General features: G+C 39.2%; 1 protein-coding gene across 5 annotated transcripts in view; it reads right to left on the bottom strand.

The window, feature by feature from the left end:
• Positions 1-1,300: 1,300 nt before the first annotated feature.
• LOC137324685 (mitogen-activated protein kinase kinase kinase kinase 3) overlaps positions 1,301-19,900 on the bottom strand; it is a 233,859-nt gene continuing 215,259 nt past the window's right edge. For 4 of the 5 annotated variants that reach the window (XM_067989274.1, XM_067989272.1, XM_067989271.1 and 1 more), the window contains 6 exons: positions 18,166-18,337; positions 11,975-12,043; positions 10,550-10,642; positions 7,118-7,188; positions 5,594-5,649; positions 1,301-2,969 (listed from right to left, as the gene is read on the bottom strand). In XM_067989274.1, the coding sequence (XP_067845375.1) occupies positions 2,882-2,969; positions 5,594-5,649; positions 7,118-7,188; positions 10,550-10,642; positions 11,975-12,043; positions 18,166-18,337 (549 nt within the window). In that variant the 3' untranslated portion in view covers positions 1,301-2,881. The remainder of the gene's footprint in view (positions 2,970-5,593; positions 5,650-7,117; positions 7,189-10,549; positions 10,643-11,974; positions 12,044-18,165; positions 18,338-19,900) is intronic. The other variant, XM_067989275.1, reaches the window with a different exon arrangement.

Raw genomic sequence — 19,900 nt, forward strand, 5'->3', positions numbered from 1 at the left:
CAATGAATGAAGAAGAATGTATGTTTTGTCTGGCAACTTTACAAAGCGTCTCTATCTATATAGATTTTTTAAAAACTGACAAACATTGAAGGGCCATGGCCCATACTGCATGACCCCTTTAAGGTTGAAAACAGTAAGATTGAAGACAAGCTTAATCAAGTAGTAATGGTTTGGTGATGCCAAACTTAGGCTTTGAAAGCTGATGATTGTAGGAATGCAAGAATTCCAACACCATGTGGCGGTTGGAATGAATGTTTTGCATTTAAAAGCTACTAACATACTCTTGTGGACTTCCTCAGAGCTTTTTCAGGCATACAGAAACTGTATGAAATGTCATGAGAAAACTTTAAATATGTTTTTAAAGTGCAATGTCAATTCTTAATCACAAACAAACAGCAAGTCCATATGTAACAGTTGCATGGTGTATCCTATATTGCATTTTCAAATGGAAAAAATAATTTTTGGTTTCAGCCTGGAACATAGATAAATCATAAAAGAATGACAACTGTCTTTGTTACATGAAGCTACATCACAGGCGAGGTATTTGGCCTGAATGGCAATTCCTGTTTGAACCTTGTGTTTTTATTTTTTTTTTAAAAAAGAGGTAATGCCAAAATAATTGTTTAAAGCAAAAATGTGTTTCAGGGGTTCTTTAGAAGATGCTACGTACTGCAGTCCATTTACCACTTTTGGTAGGAAGCAAAATGTTTTTCCACTATAGATTTTCCAGAAAGCATCACATTAAACATAGCTAAATTAAGGTTATATAAAACAGTATTTGTGTTTGCTGCAGCCCAATACAAGTATGAAAAAATTTTCTACAAGCTGCAAATATTTAAATCTCCACTGCACTGTTCATATTTCTTCGAGTTACAACTTGTTGAAATGAATACCACTCACCCTGAGAAAAAGTAGATTCTATTATTCTGTATTAAAATGTAAACTGTTGAATTGAATTTAAACTTTTCCTTTCTTAAGGGTTACACTCAAGATGTCTAATCATGACATCACTGCACTACAGACAGCTGGGGGTGGAGCAGGGATGTGGATTATCGCACAAAGACCCACATTATAAAAAGAGTACAAAGGTTATTTGATGGCTTAGTGGGTGAATACACTGCATGGTACAGTTACTGAGCAATACAGACAAGATCCCAAGTTTGTATTGTGTTAGCTGACCTGAACCAGGGCAGTAATTGGGGCACAATTGGCTTTTAGCAAAAAGAAAAGTCGAGCATTGTTAGAAGCAACAAAGTTAATATAAAAATTATTTCAGACCAGCATACTTTCAAAGGAAACCTTAAATGTAAACCCTTCAAATTTATTTTACAGTATATACATAACAGAAAACATCTGAATGGATCATGTCAGTATTTTGGCTAATCAACACAAATCAAAACATTTTGTTCCCAATGACCATAACCAAATGAAAACATGGAAATGTATAAAAAAGTAACAAGCCCGTATGTGCAATTATGTTGATACTTTATACAAATATTAGGTACTGCAACTTGACTGAATCAGAAGAAAATCTCTAATACCAATAATGCTTTTGTGCTGAGTGTTTCTCACAAAAATAGTATCTACATGAGGTAGAAACACTTAACTAACTTTTGCTATGTGTAAAGAAGCATACAACAGTTTGGGGAGAAATGCTGAAGTATGTATGTAGATTTGGCATAATGAGGCTTACACAAAGAACAGAATTGATAAAACTGAAATGGGATGTTTCAAACCCCTACCATTTAGAAAAGTCAAGTCCTTGTTTTTAGTTACAAAAGTTATTGGCAGCTTAAAATGTATTGCCAAGTGATATTAATGCAATGGTATAGTATTACATCAAAAGTTGCGTGTAATTTTATGAACCAAGACTTTCTGAACATTTTGCATGTTGGTACCTTAGTTAGTTTAAGCTTTTTACAGTGTTTTCATTTTCCATATACAAAAAAATACAATCGTATTTGCTTTTGGAGTCTTACCAGTATGGGGCAACATGACTTGAGAGCAGAGAAAGGCTAACATATTTACTTTATACCAAGTAAAATCCAGATGTTACCAGGATAGTAAAAGTTGGCCAACCCAATTTTTTTGTGTGTTTTAAACATGATATATAAACGACAGCACTTTTCTGCTACTCTTGAAAATGGGACAATTAAATCCAAATTGATGCCCCACAGTTCACCACTTAACTACGCGAGTAGAATACATCACATTTTATCAACATTATTATTGTGCAAACTTAATACCAGTGTACTTGCAACAAAACTGTTAAAACCAACAAGCATACAAATGAATGAAGGTTTGGATTACAACCCTTCAAGATTATTCCAATTCATATCCAAATTACTAAATTACACTTTAAAATACAACAGTGTTAGTCAGATGATTACATGGGTATACTGCTCATTTCTTGCTGCAAAATATATACTAATCTCAACTGAATAAAGTAAAACCCAAATAATTCCTTAAAAGCAGTACCCAAATTAAGTTTTGCATCATGCAAACCTTTACACATCTGTACAGTAAAGATACTTACCTGTACATCATATGCACTACTATCTACATTAAGAGTTATAGTGTGTGTCTTCAACAATATGAAGTACGTACTGAAAAAAAACTACACATTTATGTACATAGATTACATATGGTAAACCAAGCACTTGTGTAGCATTATGAAATTAAGGTGGTTGTGGCACTTAAAATGTCCTCCACATAGGTTTCATGCCACAATAAATAAAACATTGATTAGTTTTGTCTATGACAAATAGACGGTACTGTGGCTTCTGAACAATCTCAAACATTCTTCAATGCTGAAGAAAGCAGTAGTGTATTTTCTATGTATGCAGTCTATGCTCACTCCCATGCAAAAATCTGATGGCAATTAGTAGCTGTTTTCATGGCCAGCCAAGATGTACAAGTTGCTGTTGGCTGTTGGGTTGTCTGTTGGTCTACTTTCCAGCACCACTACCCTACAAGAAAAAGAACATATTTAATAAGTCTTTGTTCTTTATTGAATCAGCATCCAAATCAAATCCCAATGAAAAGATTACAGCTAAATAAGTGCAGCTCCTCAAAGACACAGTGGCAATGAGCTCTGCAGACTGGGAAGATCCTGGATTCAATCCCCCACGTGTGCTGAGTATGCATATCTCAAGTAGCCATGATGTGGAGATGCCGGTGATGGACTGGGGTTGACAATTGTACAACACCAAGTTATAGTCCAGCAATTTTATTTTAAATTCACAAGCTTTCGGAGGCTTCCTCCTTCCTCAGGTGAACGTTGTTGGAAATGAAATCCTCGAAATGAAATCGCATTTATAATTCACAGAACAATGCTTGGTGATCGCATTTATAATTCACAGAACAATGCTTGGACAACCTCACGATGCTCCACTTTTCCAGCTTCCACCCTAACCACGTCAAAGAGGCCATCCCCTATGGACAGGCCCTGCGAATACACAGGGTCTGCTCAGATGAGGAGGAACGCGATGGACACCTACAGACGCTGAAAGACGCCCTAGTAAGAACGGGATATGACGCTCGACTCATCGATCGACAGTTCCGACGGGCCACAGCGAAAAATCGCATAGACCTCCTCAGGAGACCAACAGAGTACCCTTTGTCGTCCAGTACTTCCCCGGAGCGGAGAAACTACGCCATGTTCTCCGCAGCCTTCAACATGTCATCAATGACGACGAACACCTCGCTATGGCCATCCCCACACCTCCACTACTCGCCTTTAAACAGCCACCCAACCTCAAACAGACCATCGTTCGCAGCAAATTACCCAGCTTTCAAGAGAACAGCGTCCACGCCACCACACAACCCTGCCATGGTAACCCCTGCAAGACATGCCAGATCATCGACACAGATACCACCATCACACGAGAGGACACCACCCACCAGGTGCATGGTTCATACTCCTGTGACTCGGCCAACGTTGTCTACCTCATACGTTGCAGGAAAGGATGCCCCAGAGCATGGTACATTGGCGAGACCATGCAGACGCTGCGACAACGGATGAATGGACACCGCGCAACAATCACCAAACAGGAGGGTTCCCTCCCAGTCGGGGAACACTTCAGCAGTCAAGGACATTCAGCCACCGACCTTCGGGTAAGCGTACTCCAAGGCGGCCTTCGAGACACACGACAACGCAAAATCGTCGAGCAGAAATTGATAGCCAAGTTCCGCACCCATGAGGACGGCCTCAACCGGGATCTTGGGTTCATGTCACGCTACACGTTACCCCACCAGCGAACAAATGTTATCTGTTTTTAATATAACGGGTCAGTTGCTGTCTTTTCTATGTTTCTACCTCTCTATCTCTGTTTTTTTTTGGTTTTTTTTGGGTTTTTTTTTTGGTGATTTGTATATTCGGAGACCTTGCAGGTAACACCTGTCTGTCTGCACACTGATTGCCTTGGCAACGGGCAGTTGAAAAAACTGTCTGTAATCACCAAGCATTGTTCTGTGAATTATAAATGCGATTTCATTTCGAGGATTTCATTTCCAACAACATTCACCTGAGGAAGGAGGAAGCCTCCGAAAGCTTGTGAATTTAAAATAAAATTGCTGGACTATAAACTTGGTGTTGTAAAATTGTTTACAAATATCTCAAGTAGGACAACAGTGACAGCATAGCAATTGGTCACAGCATCTCCAAGCCCGATGGGCGAGGAGAGAAAGGAAAAAAAAACAAAGATTCTTACTAGCTGCTATCCAGTAACCCCTGGTGGAAAATGGCACAAGTGTGGATGTTGGATGAAGACAGGATTATTTCTGGTACCTTCTGGAGTCGAACAACCGGACATGACTTTCTTAGGCTCATACGTAAAGAACTACAATTACTTGAGGGTGCGCTGCGCCCATGCAGCCATACCATCAAGGTCTTCAGCAGAGGAAGGGAGAACAAAAAATCCTGGGCAACCTAATCGTTTTGTTAGAATTGTATACTAATTAAAATAACTGTTAAAATCCCAATCTCAATTGACCTTGACCACCAGGCTTCAATTAAGGGATGAGTCCACAGGTCATGACCAGTTCATGTGATTATGGCACCACCTTCCTACATCACCAAAGTATACCCCTTGACAGGTTGACTAAGGAATGTCATGGACTACATGTTCTGAGAGCTTAATTGCACCAACTCAAGACAGTGCAAATATTAACGTAGTATTAATTTACTTTTAAATGAACTCAAATAAATTATATGCCCTCTCTAAATCTTGTTTTCAAAAATAACCCCCGCCTCTCATTTCTTTCCACTGTATTATTTTAATTTTGCTCATCCACACATCTGGATTGTCTGTTCCTGCAGCACACTGAACTTGTACAATACCAAAATCTACAATGTATTAAATATAACCCAACCCCACCCTGTTTCTTTAGGCTTTTTTCACTACACGACAGTAGAAGGAAAACTTACGTTCTTAAAAAAAAATGCACGAAGAGAAATCCTCACTCCACCCCAAAAGTAAAATGAAAACCTGTTCTGAAGTAGGTTCAGATTTGGTGTACATCTAAATTATTTTGAAATACAGAATGTGTAAAATGTTTTTGCAGCATTATTACACGTCTACGCCCTACTAACCTGTCAGAGCCTAAAAGTTTGAAGATTCTTGAATTATCACATATTTCTTGTGTAATCTAGAAAAATAATTTTTCAGAATTAACAGCAATACACTTGTAACATATATTAACTAAACTGTTCGTATAGAACGCACCTGACTACTTAGTAAGCATTGGAGTTAATGAGCATCTGTTTCTTCCCCATTACTCTACCCATCCTCAATACTCTACCATTCTTAAAGTACAAAATCAAGTCTGAGAATGTATCGAGTACAGATGCAAGATGCTTTACACTGTAAAGCAATCCAAAGTGAGGTGACCAGTATGAGAGTGAGTGTTCTACAAACGTACAAATTAAGAGCAGGAGTAGGCCATTCAGCCCCTCCAGCCTGCTTTGCCATTTGATAAGATCATGGCTGATCTGATTGTGACCTCAACTCTACTTTCCCGTCTACCTATTGTAACCTTTGACTACTTTGTTAATCAGGAATCTATCTAACTCAACCTTAAAAATATTCAATGACCCTCCCTCTGGGGAAGGGAGTTCCACAGACTCACTACCTCAGAGAAAAAATTTCTCCTCATTTCCGTCTTAAATGGGAGACCCCTTATTTTTAAACTGTGGCCCCTAGTTCTAGTCTCTCCCACAAAGGGAAACTTCCCCATAGCATCTACCCCTTCTAGTCCCCTCAGGATCTTATATGTTTCAATAAGATCACCTCTCATTTTTCTAAACTCCAGTGTATACAGGCCCAACCTTTCCTCATAAGATAGCCCCCTCATCCCAGGAATCAGTCGAGTGAATCTCCTCTGAACTGCCTCCAAAGCAATTATGTCCTTTCTTAAATGAGACGACCAAAACTGCACACAGTATTCTAGATGCGGTCTCACCAATGCCCTGTACAACTGTAGCAAAACATCTCTACTTTTATATTCCATTCCCCTTGCAATAAATGACAACATTCCATTTGCCTTCCTAATCACTTGCTGTACCTGCATACTAACTTTTTGTGATTCATGTACTAGGACACCCAGATCCCTCTGTACCTCAGAGTTCTGCAATCTCTCTCCATTTAAGTAATATACTGCTTTTCTATTCCACCTGCCAAAGTGGACAAGTTCACATTTTCCCACATTATACTCCATCTGCCGAATTTTTGCCCACTCACTTAACATATCCATATGCCTTTGCAGATTCCTTATGTCTTCTTCACAACTTACTTTCCTACCTACCTTTGTGTCATCAGCAAATTTAGCAACTCATTATTTTAATGTATTATACTATTCTTTGTGATTAATATGTATAAGGAAGTAAATATATCCAATAAAAGCACATCCAATAGATAAATATTGTGCTCACTGGGAGATCACTGGTAATTGCAGAACAGGCTACAAAGTTTAAAGATGTTAACTGAATACTATTGAAAGTGACTCGAGCTTCCATTTATAATAAGTTTGAAATGCCACATTATTTTCAATCAAAAACTCAAAAGGTCAGGTGCAATACAAATAGAAGTTACAGACGAGAATATTTGTTTCAATTTACCTCATTTGACTTAAAGCTTCTTCCCTGCATTCCATGTTTCCAGAAAGCAAGCACACTATCCTGTAAACAAACTAATAAAAGGGGAAAAAGGGAAATGCAAATTATTGTCTGCTGAGTTTCAGCTAGCAAGATCAGTCATAAAACAATTCAAATCCAAAATGCCATTAACTATTAAGTTTCAACAAATAAAACATTTATGTTTAGGTTTTTGAAAGACTGAACTAGCTGCAATGTGAACTTGAACAGAACTGCATTTTGAAAAAATGGTGAAGCTACCCACACCAGGGCCTACATATGCAAAAGAACTAACCGACTTTTTAAGAACACCACAAGATAAACTTTTTCAATGTTGTGTTATGTCCTATTAGTGGGCAGCTTGAAGGAGCTGATCTAAATTTGTTGCTTTTCAACAGCCAGGCTGTCAATTGGAACATTTTTGGGTTCAGGTGTAATATTTGATCGTCACGAGGGAACCTGCTAACTGCCAGTATGTCTGAAAACCAATGTTTACTGGGCCAATCGGAGGATAAGCAGGATAACTTTAATTTGTATTAAACATGGGATTGGGGAAATCGAGGAAAGGTGTACAGGAACCTGTGTCCAAGTAAAGTTGGGCTTTTATGATAATCCAACAGCTTTCGTAGTTATTTTTCTGGTGTTACACTATAACTGACCAGATTCACTGAATTCAATTTCACAAGTTGCCAAGGTTGGATTTGAACTCTCAACTTCTGGGTTGCTGGTCCAGTACCAAAACAGTACATTAGGAATGATACTAAACACTGCCATACCACCTGCAAAGAAAAATGCTAAAAGCCACAGATCTTGCCCTGGAGTCCAATGCACAAACTGTCTTTTGCGTTGAATACCGAAGGTGTCTGTTAAGCCAGATGGGGCCAAAGATAAACAAAAGAAATGAGATCTCTTGCAGCATGAACAGAATAATAAAATATATTTCTGTGCCAGAATGAATTTCAAACAATTATAGCGAATTGATTTGTTTTATTGTAACCTGAAATGACCTCCAGATTGTAGGGCTGAAATAGCTGAAGGCTATGCCACCCAAGGTCGAATGGAGGGAGGGGACATGCATAATAAATGAAATTTAGACTGAAAGCACTCTATCATAAGGTCTGTTGTTAAAATTCCATTGTTATACTATTAGGAAAAGCAAGTGCATACAATTATTGTCCATTTCAATTCACTAACCCTATTCACACCCTGGTTACTAAATTCAGCTGTCAATTTCCACAAAGCGCCCAGCTACTATTTTAAGACTAGCTTATGCTACTGCTGGGCTGATGCCCTACTACATTGCAAATAGGCATCAGATTGTGCACAAAATCAACCCTTCATTCAGAGTATAAACGTACTCAAATTAATTTCACATTAGGATAAATTCAGACAGTTCTGGATTCATTCTGTTCTACCCACTGCATTATCTGTATTCCACCTGCCACATAAAGTGCCACATAATAGGCTTGTTAGCAAAATTGAAGCCCAGGAGTAAAAGGGGCAGTGGCAGCATGATTACGGAGTTGGCTAAGTGACAGGAAACAGAGTAGTGGTGAACGGTTGCTTTTTGGACTGGAGGAAGGTATACAGTGGTGTTCCCCAGGGTAGGACCACTGCTTTTTTTGATATATATTAAATGACTTGGACTTGGGTGTACAGAGCACAATTTCAAAACCTGCAGATAACACAAAACTTGCAAGTGTAGTGAACAGTAAGAAGGATAGTAATAGACTTCAGGAGGACATAGAACAGGCTGGTGGAATGGGCAGATACATGGCAGAAATTTAACGCAGAGAAGTAATACATTTCGGCAGGAAGAACGAGGAGAAGCAATATAAACTAAATGGTCCAATTCTCAAGGGGATGCAGGAACAGAGACACCTGGGGGTATATGTGCACAAATCTTTGAAGGTGGCAGGACAGGATGAAAAAAGTGGTTAAAAAGCATACGGGATCCTGGGCTTTATAAACAGAGGCAGAGAGTACAAATGCAAGGAAGTTATGTAGAACCTTTATAAAACACTGGATTGACCACAACTGGAGTATTATGTCCAATTCTGGGCACTGCACTTTGGGAAGGATGTGAAGGCCTTGGAGAGGGTGCAGAAAAGATTTACTAGAATGGTTCCAAGGATGAGGGACTTCAGTTACGTGGATAGACTGGAGAAGCTGGGGTTGTTCTCCTTAGAGCAGAGAAGGTTGAGAAGAGATTTGATAGAAGTGTTCAAAACTATGAAAGGTTTAGATAAAGTAAATAAAGAGAAACTGTTTCCATTGGGAAGGGTCGAGAATCAGAAGACACAAATTTAAGGTGATTGGCAAAAGAACCAAAGGCGACATGAGGAAAAACTTTTTTATGCAGCGAGTAGTTATGATCTGAAATTTGCTGTTTGAAAGGGTGGAGGATGCAGATTCAATCGTGGCTTTCAAAAATTGGGTAAATACTTCAAGGGAAAAGATTTGCAGGACTACGGGGAAAGAGCAGGGGAATGAGACTAACTAGATTGGTCTTACTAAGAGCTGGCATGGGCTTGATGGGCCAAATGGCCTCCTTCTGTGCTGTAACCATTCTATGATCTATCCATGGAGCACCTTAACCTGTGCAAACAAGTAAGCTAACTCAATCTATATGTACTTGCATACAAAACTTGGATTACAGTATTTGTTCTCACTATAAACAAAGCATGAAATACACATTACCGTCAATACTATTCTCATTCCACTCTTCATGTGTATCCTTCACGTAATAATCAAAAAGTGCCTGTTTTGAGATGACCCAAAACTGTTGTACTACAATCACTGATGGGCCTTCTGCTCATCTTCATTTTCTTCTGCCTTTGTTCTGAACAGAACTGATCAAAACTGTACGTTCCAAAACGCAATTTAAAATATTGTAGCTGCTGGATACATGTAGCTCAGATCTGCACTCAACATTTCAACCAGAGACAGAACTGGCTGAACTGTTGAGTGCAGACCTGAGCTGCATGATTTCAGTAGGTACATTTGGATGCTGCAGGTGGTATGCAGAAGATGCAGTGGACAAAACTGAGTGAATCCAGCATTGTGTCTGAATTTTCCCCATGCAGGAGATTGATTTAGGAGTACATTAATGCTGGGAATAAAAATAGGATTCCATGTTTAATTCGTTTACTGTTCATAATTAAGATGATTCATTCATGTTGAAAATTTTTTGAACAGAATTATTAAACAACTCAAAGTGATGTATTTTGGTAAAAATAGGCTCATGTAGATATTAACTTGTGGGTTGGACAATGCAACATAAGCAGCAATACAAGTCCAATTAATAAGCTACAGGTAAGTAATTTGTTTGTATGAATACTTTGCCACTTTGAGTAGCACCCAGTTTCAGTGCAACAAATCCTCACTTACACGAAAGATTAAAAGAGAAATTCTTACCTATCGACTCAATTTGAAAAGTGAACGTTAGCTCTGATGACAGTTTTCTGCTGGATTTCAATCTACCTTGAAGATTTACAATCTTTAAACATCCTAGAATGTTAAAATACAGAGTGGCAGAAATAAATAGTTGAATGGTACGAGTTTTGGTACATTTCCAAAGACACAGCAGTATCAAAAACAAAGTTCATTAAAGTGTTAGGAGTACTTGTGGAAAAAAAAACGTTTTCCTACTAATTAACTAATCGAGGACCCATTTACCCAACAAAGACAGCTGTCCTGAGGGCACCTTTCAAATTTCAGACCTACAGAGAATAAGGAACAGAGGGTATCCTCTTAGAACAGGTCAATTTATTACTTCTACGCTGCAATTTCTTGCAGCTCCTAAAAATCTGGTATCTCTTGTCCAATTGCTCGGAGAACAGAGCTTTGTCAAATATAAATTTTCTATAGAAACTCAATCTAGCTATGGTTTAATCTACAAATAAGGGCAACAAACGTTCCAACATTTAAATGGGAAGAAGAGTCCTCGAAATTTTGCCAGTTTTGTTCTACAACCATCAGTACTAAAAAATTAACAAATGCATCTTGGGTATTATTTAAATGGTAAGTTTTTGTGACAGATAGACACAATTGGACTAACGGTAAACCTCCTTGGAAGAGGCTCAACATGAATATTTCCCGCAAATGTAAATAACTAAAAGGCTAAACCCATGTTGCACTATTAAATATCAAAGAAATATCTTTAGAGACAGGTCCCTGGAAAGAAGTTGGAAAATGCAGCGCTAGATTTTTAAAAATAACCAAAACCTACAATGTCAAAAAGAAAGAAAAAAAAACAAAAACAGGTGGTACAAAGGATTAGAACACTGTCCTTTCAACCTCTGGGACTTCGGTTTGAATCCAACTCAGGCTAACAGGATGAAAGTTTTCCCTGTCAAGTGCAAGTATTCTAGAGTAAATGAATTGGGGCAGTCTTAAACCAGTGTCTCTTGGGCTGGGTCAGTAGCACAATACTGGCTACAATTCAGAACTGGCACTAATTTATTAATCTTGCTTAGAAAGATTGCTTAAAAATGAAAGAAATGCTGTTGGACATAGAAAAAAAAACATACTGGCACATTGGGCTATATTCTTTCAAGGTTGGTTTGAAGGCATACCATTGGGTAAAGTTGAAGTAGCTTTACTTGATCAAGAAATGCTTGATGTTGATTGTGGGTGCTAAGAGTAGTTCCTTACCACTTGACCACAGAATTCATAGAATCATACAGCACAAAGAGCTACCAAAGCACGCAAAAAATATTTAAATTTAATAAAAAGCTAGTTATAACATTTGATTTGTTTTTCAATATGGTACTTGTTTAAAGGACAGAATGAAAATAGCAACTTTTTAAAGAAAGCAGCTATCTTGTTTTGGAAACTTACGATCCATGCAGACTATTATTGTATCTCTCTCTAGCTGGGTCACATGGATGACGTTTGCCTGTGGCATATCTGTAAAAAGTATTACCACAGCATTACTCATCTGCAGAATATTTTCAGTTTTCTTTTAAGCATTTATTTTCCCTGTGAAATAGACTGTAGAGACAGTGAACCAATGGAAATGATACTGGCTTTTCTGGGAGTTTTTGACCTTTAAATTAAGATTTCCCTAGTGAACGAGCAGCGATGATTAAAGGCAATCATCTCAATATGTTTGTTTCCTTTCCACTGGAACACAAACAATTGCAATGTTATTTTTCTAATACCATTTTAATTGTTTTATAAGTACTAATTTAATTTTGAAAAAAAACTTACCACACTAAATTATAGTTCAGAAATAAGACATGCAACAGAAATCAAAATTTAAAATTCAAAAGGGCAACCTTTTTAACAGGCTGCTCATTCGACAGATGCAGTAAATTTACACACATTTGCCTCTCAACTGATCTGGAGGAAGACATGAAGCATAGTTGCAGAATATTTATCTAACCCTACAATTTACATAATTCAACCGTGTCCAACTTCTTTTCACAAATGATAGCTGCGTGGTCCCAATAGCACAGGAATCATCATGTTTGTGATTTTTCCTAATTGCTATGGGTGGCAAGTGCACCTGGTTCATTCTTCTTCTGCACAGCAAGTTGCTGGGTGATGACATTCTAATGATTTGACGCAGTGAATACTAAGAATGCATCAAATGTCACTAAAGCCAATGGTAAGTCTAGTTGTGGCACAACGACCGAGACCTAAGCTGCGTGCAGTGCACTGAAGTGAATTCCAAAGAAAAGGATTGGTTAAGTTGACCCAGCTGCCTGTGTTTTTGGAGCTGGCGTTGCCAAAGGAAGATCTTACAAAGCAATTGTTTTTCCTTGTGGAACAAGGATATAGGAACATAGGCCATTCAGCCCCTCCTGCCTGCTCCGCCATTTGGTAAGATCATGGCTGATCTGTGATCCAACTCCATATACCTGCCTTTGGCCCATATCCCTTAATACCTTTGGTTGCCAAAAAGCTATCTATCTCAGATTTAAATTTAGCAATTGAGCTAGTATCAATTGCCGTTTGCGGAAGAGAGTTCCAAACTTCTACAACCCTTTGTGTGTAGAAATGTTTTCTAATCTCGCTCCTGAAAGGTCTGGCTCTAATTTTTAGACTGTGCCCCCTACTCCTAAAATCCCCAACCAGCGGAAATAGTTTCTCTCTATCCACCCTATCTGTTCCCCTTAATATCTTACAAACTTCCATCAGATCACCCCTCAACCTTCGAAACTCCAGAGAATACAACCCCAATTTGTGTAATCTCTCCTCGTAACTTAACCCTTGAAGTCCGGATATCATTCTAGTAAACCTACGCTGCACTCCCTCCAAGGCCAATATGTCCTTCCGAAGGTGCGGTGCCCAGAACTGCTCACAGTACTCCAGGTGCGGTCTAACCAGGGTTTTGTATAGCTGCAGCATAACTTCTGCCCCCTTGTACTCTAGATATAAAGGCCAACATTCCATTTGCCTTCTTGATTATTTTCTGCACCTGTTCATGACACTTCAATGATCTATGTACCTGAACCCTTAAGTCCCTTTGGACATCCACTGTTTTTAACTTTTTACCATTTAGAAAGTACCCTGTTCTATCCTGTTTTGATCCAAAGTGGATGACCTCACATTTGTCTACATTGAATTCCATTTGCCACAATTTTGCCCATTCACCTAATCTATCAATATCGCTTTGTAATTTTATGTTTTCATCAACACTGCATACAATGCCACCAATCTTCGTGTCATCGGCAAACTTAGATATGAGACTTTCTATGCCTTCATCTAAGTCGTTAATAAATATTGTGAATAATTGAGGCCCCAAGACAGATCCCTGCGGGACTCCACTAGTCACATCCTGTCAATGTGAGTACCTTCCCATTATCCCTACTCTCTGTCGCCTTTCGCTCAGCCAACTTCCTAACCAAGTCCGTACTTTTCCCTCGATTCCATGGGCTTCTATCTTAGCTATCTTCGAAGTATCTCCATTAAGTACATTTTATCAGCTTCTGCTGATAGAGACTGGTTTAGCGTGAATAGGCTGGCAGGGGAGTATGAAGTCAGGTCATGGTCAGACTGTGATAGATGGGTAGAAATCATCCACAGCAGGGTATTTTTTTCTGGACCCACTGTGGTCCTTGGAATATTCTCTGCGTTCACTTAGCCTGAAGTGATCTTCTGATGACTCAGGTGTTTTTTTTTGTTGCTATGCTGATTTGAACAGTGTCCTAAAGAGGGGGATCACTTAGTCTGATGAGCTTTTGTTTTTCTTGGGTCAAAGAAATTCTGAAGTAGGTGAACGTTCTGAAGTGGAACAGCCTAGGTATATACCTGACGCAGTGCTCATGTCTGAAAGGCAAAACAAGCCCTTTAAGTAGGTCATACAAATTTTAAAGTTCTAAGAGAACACAACGTTCTGTTTGTGATAGTTTTTATGGTGTCCCTCTGCTAAACTGTTTTTGTGGATGGACTCTTTATTTTTCAAATGAGCCATCTGTTTTTTTAAATTTAAGTCCACTTTTAGTGTCTGGCCCAGTTTTTTGGGTCACACGCACTTTCAGCAACCCAAGTCTCTAACTTACCCTCACTACAACGACACTAAGTTTCTTTCCAGAGATTCTTCAGACCTGAATTGATTAGCACGCAATTTCTTGCCTGATCCTACCTGCAGTCAGCCTCTGCTTTGGACTCTCCAGCAGTTATTGGAAGACAGCACCAGTCTTTAATTTTTCCATCTCCAATCTATAGGTGCTTTTACAGTATTTCTTTTGTTCTGATGCAGGATTGCGGAGAGAGATCTCTGGATGCCACTCTCCCTATTTATAAAACAAACTGGTCTTGGGGAACAGATAAATAATTAAGGAGCTTTTATAATTCAATGCCAGTTTTGGGAGAATGATCGCCCAGTACTGTGCTCTCTCATTTATACATCCACTCATTAAAGGGCAGAAGCTGAGCTAGCACAATGGCAGCAGTTCCTAAGATCTCTGGAAAAAATGAGTCTCTGCTGCTACTGCTGGAACAGAAGTTAGCAAATTTACATTACTAAGTGTAGCCCATAGGGAGAGATCCATACTTTTGCAGTCAGCTGCACTTTTCAAATGTAAAAGTACCTAGAAAGAAAACTCTGCCTCAATTGTTTTTTTATTATGATATGGTAAAAGATATTCCAGCCCACCATTTGAACCCTAAATTTGTCTCTTCAAAAAGAAGTGATTATAACCTGCTATAGAAATGTAATTGTCCAACACCTCCTGGCACTCAGTTAAATGTTCAAAACAATAGTGTAACAATTCTGTGCAACACATGACAGTTGCACAGAATATTGCCTCTTTTCATAGCATCATCATGAAAGGTGACAAAAACAAACTCTGTGCACCAATCCAGTCTCTATACCCACGGAGCCCAGCACGGAGGCTGACAGCAAACTATTAAACAACATGTCACTCCCACTGCCCCAAACCTACCTGGTTTTGGATTTGGTAAAAGGCAGCAATCATACTTCTAGAACCAAAAAGTCTTTTATAAAATATAGTCAAAGGAAGCGTGGGACCGATTAGGGACAAAAAAAGGAGATCTTTTTGTGGAGGCAGAGGGCATGAATGAATATGTCACATCCGTCTTCACTAGAGAAGAGGACGTTGCCATCGTAGCAGTTAAGAAAGAGGTAGTAGCGATAATGGACAGGATAAAAATAGATAAAGAGGAGGTACTTAAAACATTGGCAGTACTCAAAGTAGAAAAGCCGCCTGGTCGAGATGGGATGCATCCTAAGTTACTGAGGGAGGTAAGGGTGGAAATTGTGGAGGCTCTGGCTACAATCTTCCAATCCTCCTTAGATATGGGGATGATGCTCAGAGGACTGGAGGAGTGCAAATGTTACACCCCTGTTCAAGAAAGGGAAAGAGGGATAAACCTAGCAATTACAAGCCAGTCAGCCTAACGTCGGTGGTGGGGAAACTTTTGGAGACAATAATCTGGGATAAAATTAATTGGCAGTTGGAAAAGTATGGGCTAAAAAATGAAAGTCAGCAGGGATTTGTTAAAGGAAAATAGTGTTTGACTAACTTGATTGAGTTCTTTGAAGAAGTAATGGAGAGGGTTAGTGAGGGTAGTGTGGTTGATGTGTATATGCACTTTCAAAAGGCATTTGATAAAGTACCACATAATAAACTTGTTAGCAAAATTAAAGCCCATGGGATTAAAGGGACAGTGGCGGTGTGGATACAAAATTGGCTAAGGGACAGAAATCAGAGAGTGGTGGTGAACGGTTGTTTTTCAGACTAGAGGGAAATATACAGTGGTGTTCCCCAGGGATCAGTATTAGGACCATTACTCTTTTTGATATCCATTAATCACCTGGACCTGGGTAGAATTTCAAAGTTTGCAGATGACACAAAACTCAGAAATGTAGTAAACAACGTGGAGGATAGTAACAGACTTCAGGAGGACACAGTCTGGTGAAATGGGCAGACACATGGCAGATGAAATTTAACACAGAGAAGTGTGAAGTGATACATTTTGGTAGGAAAAATTAGGAGAATGTAAACTAAACGGTACAATTTTAAAGCGGGTACAGGAACAGAGAGACCTGGGAGTGCACATACACAAATCTTTGAAGGTGGCAGGATAAGTTGGGCAGGATAAGTTGAGAAGGCTGTTAAAAAAAAACATGTGTGATCCTGGGATTTATTAATAGAGGCATAGAGCACAAAAGCAAGGAAGTTATGCTAAACCTTTATGAAACATTGGTTAGGCCGCAGCTGGAGTATTGTGTTCAATTCTGGGCACCATGCTTTAGGAAGGATGTCAAGGCCTTAGAGATGATGCAGAAGAGATTTACTAGAATGGTGCCAGGGATGAGGGACTTCAGTTATGTGGAGAGACTGGAGAAGCTGGGGTTGTTCTCCTTTAAACGGAGAAGGTTAAGGGAAGATTTGATAGAGGTGTTCAAAATTATGAACCGTTTTGATAGAGTAAATAAGGAGAAATTGTTTTCAGAAGGGTTGGTAACCAGAGGATCGGCAAAAGAGCCAGAGGCGACATGAGCAAACTTTTTTTTTTAGGTAGTGAGTTGTAATAACCTGGAATGCACTGCCTGAAAGGGTGGTGGAAGCAGATTCTATAGTAACTTTCAAAGGGGAATTGGATAAATACTTGAAGGGAAAACAATTATTGGAGGGCTACGGGGAAGAGTAGGGGAACGGGACTAAATGAATAGCTCTTTCAAAGGGCCGGCAAAGGCACGATGGGCCAAATGGCCTCCTCCAGTGCTGTACCTACTATGATAGTTGTGCTTTACAGACACTAGAAAATCATTAAGGGCACTGGAGAATACAGTATATAAATGGGCATCATAAATGGAACAAATCAGCAGGATTACCAAGGCAAATCATTAAGCACATAGAATTGCCCCTGCCTTTTCTGCCTTTCAATAACAAATCAACCTTATTTAGAAAGAAAACTGGCAAAATATTATTTTGATAGTCAGTTTTGCCTTTTTTAAAAAAAAGTTCACATTTTTGTGGCTGCACAGGGTTTTAATGATCTACGTAGTTATGTAACATGGCTGCACAGGAAGAAAATGCCGTGTTCATATCCAATCTCTTCCAGTTTTTGCCGTGTGCACTGCACCAATATTACTGTGAAAAGAAAGACCGGCTCCTCAGTTTCTTTTACTCAGTTAAAAAGGCTACATAGACTGCGCTGGAAAATCAAGTAAACACATTAACTAAGAAACAGGAAAAATAATACAAACAAAACAAAAAGGCACGGCAGATTTTTACCCTATTCTACCCTCCCCCCAAAAACAGGCTATGCACATCTCCCAACAAGAGCAATGGTAGGCAATCTGGTCCCAGATCTCTGATGATCTATAACATGTTGCTTTGCAAAAACGACTCCGAGCAAATCCCTCTGATTTCCTGCTCATCTTGAGCGGTGATCTGGCCTTTGGTTGGCAATCTTAGATTCTTTATACACAGTATACAAAATGTGTCATGGATAATGACATAGTATATTTCCAAATCAGTTTAAAAAAAAACCTGAGTAAATGAAAAACATCACTTGATATGTTAATCTGTAATAAATGAGAACCAGCATACCTGTTTCAGTAAACCAGGATGAAGTAGAATTTGGATTGACTGTTTCAAATCGTACTACTTGATTAAGTTCTGTTCCTTTACTGACAGCAACACATAACAGTGGGTATTCTTGTTCTGGAACCACTAGCAATTCAAAGACTTTCAATGGATTTGGCAGAGGAAAGTCAACATGCTAGGGCAAAAACAAAAGACACAGGCTTTGCATTAAGAATACATTTTGTTTTTTCAAAACAAGATCAACCCTCCTTTCAAGGTTTACTGTGAAATACATATTCCATTCCATTCACTGGCATTAAGATTAATGTGAATTGGATTGCTGGTGAAAGAAGAAATTTATCAGGGGAGTGAACCATTTCCAAGTGTACAAGGTTTTGCGTGACAAGGGACCCAGGAACTTAAACATGTAATGCATTGTATATCTGGAATGGATCTCTGGGTGCGAGAAATATATTCCATTTGAAAATTTCTCATTTTATAGCATTAACTGAAACTACTTCTACTTGAAATAATGGCCTATTTATACTCTATTATTTTATTAGCTAAACAAATTAGGTCTGACGAAATGATTTTGCAAGATAATAGAAGAAATGAAGACCTATTTACATTTCAGTATGGCCTCTCGAAGCTGTATATCTTCTGGTACATATGCTGAATTTGTTTCTCTGAGGAAGGCAAGTCAAACCAAGCCAGGGATAAAATGGGATATCAGGGGGTGGGGGGTACAAAATACAAGTTTATCATATGAAAACTGTAACGAAGGAAGGGTCTTTTATGCTCAGTTTCAACCTTGGCTTCCTATTTGACCGAGATGAGCTTCTGACCACATATCAGCTCCATCACTAAGACCGCCTACTTCCACCTTTGTAACATATATGTCTATTTCCACCCCTGCTGCTGAAACACTCATTCCATGCCTTTGTTACCTCTAGACTTGACTATTCAAATACTCTCCTGACTGGCCTTCCACCCTCCATAAACTTGAGCTCATCCAACATGCTGCTGCCCGTATCCTAACTCACACCAAGTACCGTTCACCCATCACCCCTGTGCTCACTGACCTACATTGGCTCCTGGAGTGGTAACGCCTTGATTTTAAAATTCTCATCCTTGTTTTCAAATCCCTCCAGGGCCTCGCCCCTCCCTACCTCCATAACCTCCAGCCCACCAACCTTCCGAGATCTTTGTGCTCCTCCAATTCTTACCTCTTGTGCATCCCTGATTTTAATCACGCCACCACTGGCGGCTGTGCCATCAGCTGCCTAGGCCCTAAGCTCTGGAATTCCCTTCATAAACCACTCGGCCTCTCTCTCCTCCTTTAAGACGCTCCTTAAAACCTACCTCTTTGACCAAGCTTTTGGTCACCTGTCCTAATATCTCCTTATGTGGCTCGGTGTCAAATTTTGTTTGATAATCGCTCCTTTGAAGCACCTTGGGACATTTTACGATGATAAAGGCGCTATATAAATGCAAGTTGTTTTTTTTAAAAAAATGTTCGGCTGTTCACAAGCTAAATACAGGTGAGGAAGGTTATTCAACCCACTCCAGAAAGACCCAATGGTTCTCCCACCCCACCATAGCTGACAATTGGTTCTTCATGATTGTAAGGTTTGCGCTTCCACTAGTCTACCCAGAAGTTCTATCCATTTATTGATCACTATGAAAAGCAACCTTGTGACATTAGTCCTAAATTTGACAATCTCCAATCTTTTCAGAACTGTGGCCTAGAATTCCACCT

This window comes from Heptranchias perlo, chromosome 8 (assembly GCF_035084215.1).
Source record: "Heptranchias perlo isolate sHepPer1 chromosome 8, sHepPer1.hap1, whole genome shotgun sequence".
NCBI lineage: Eukaryota > Metazoa > Chordata > Chondrichthyes > Hexanchiformes > Hexanchidae > Heptranchias > Heptranchias perlo.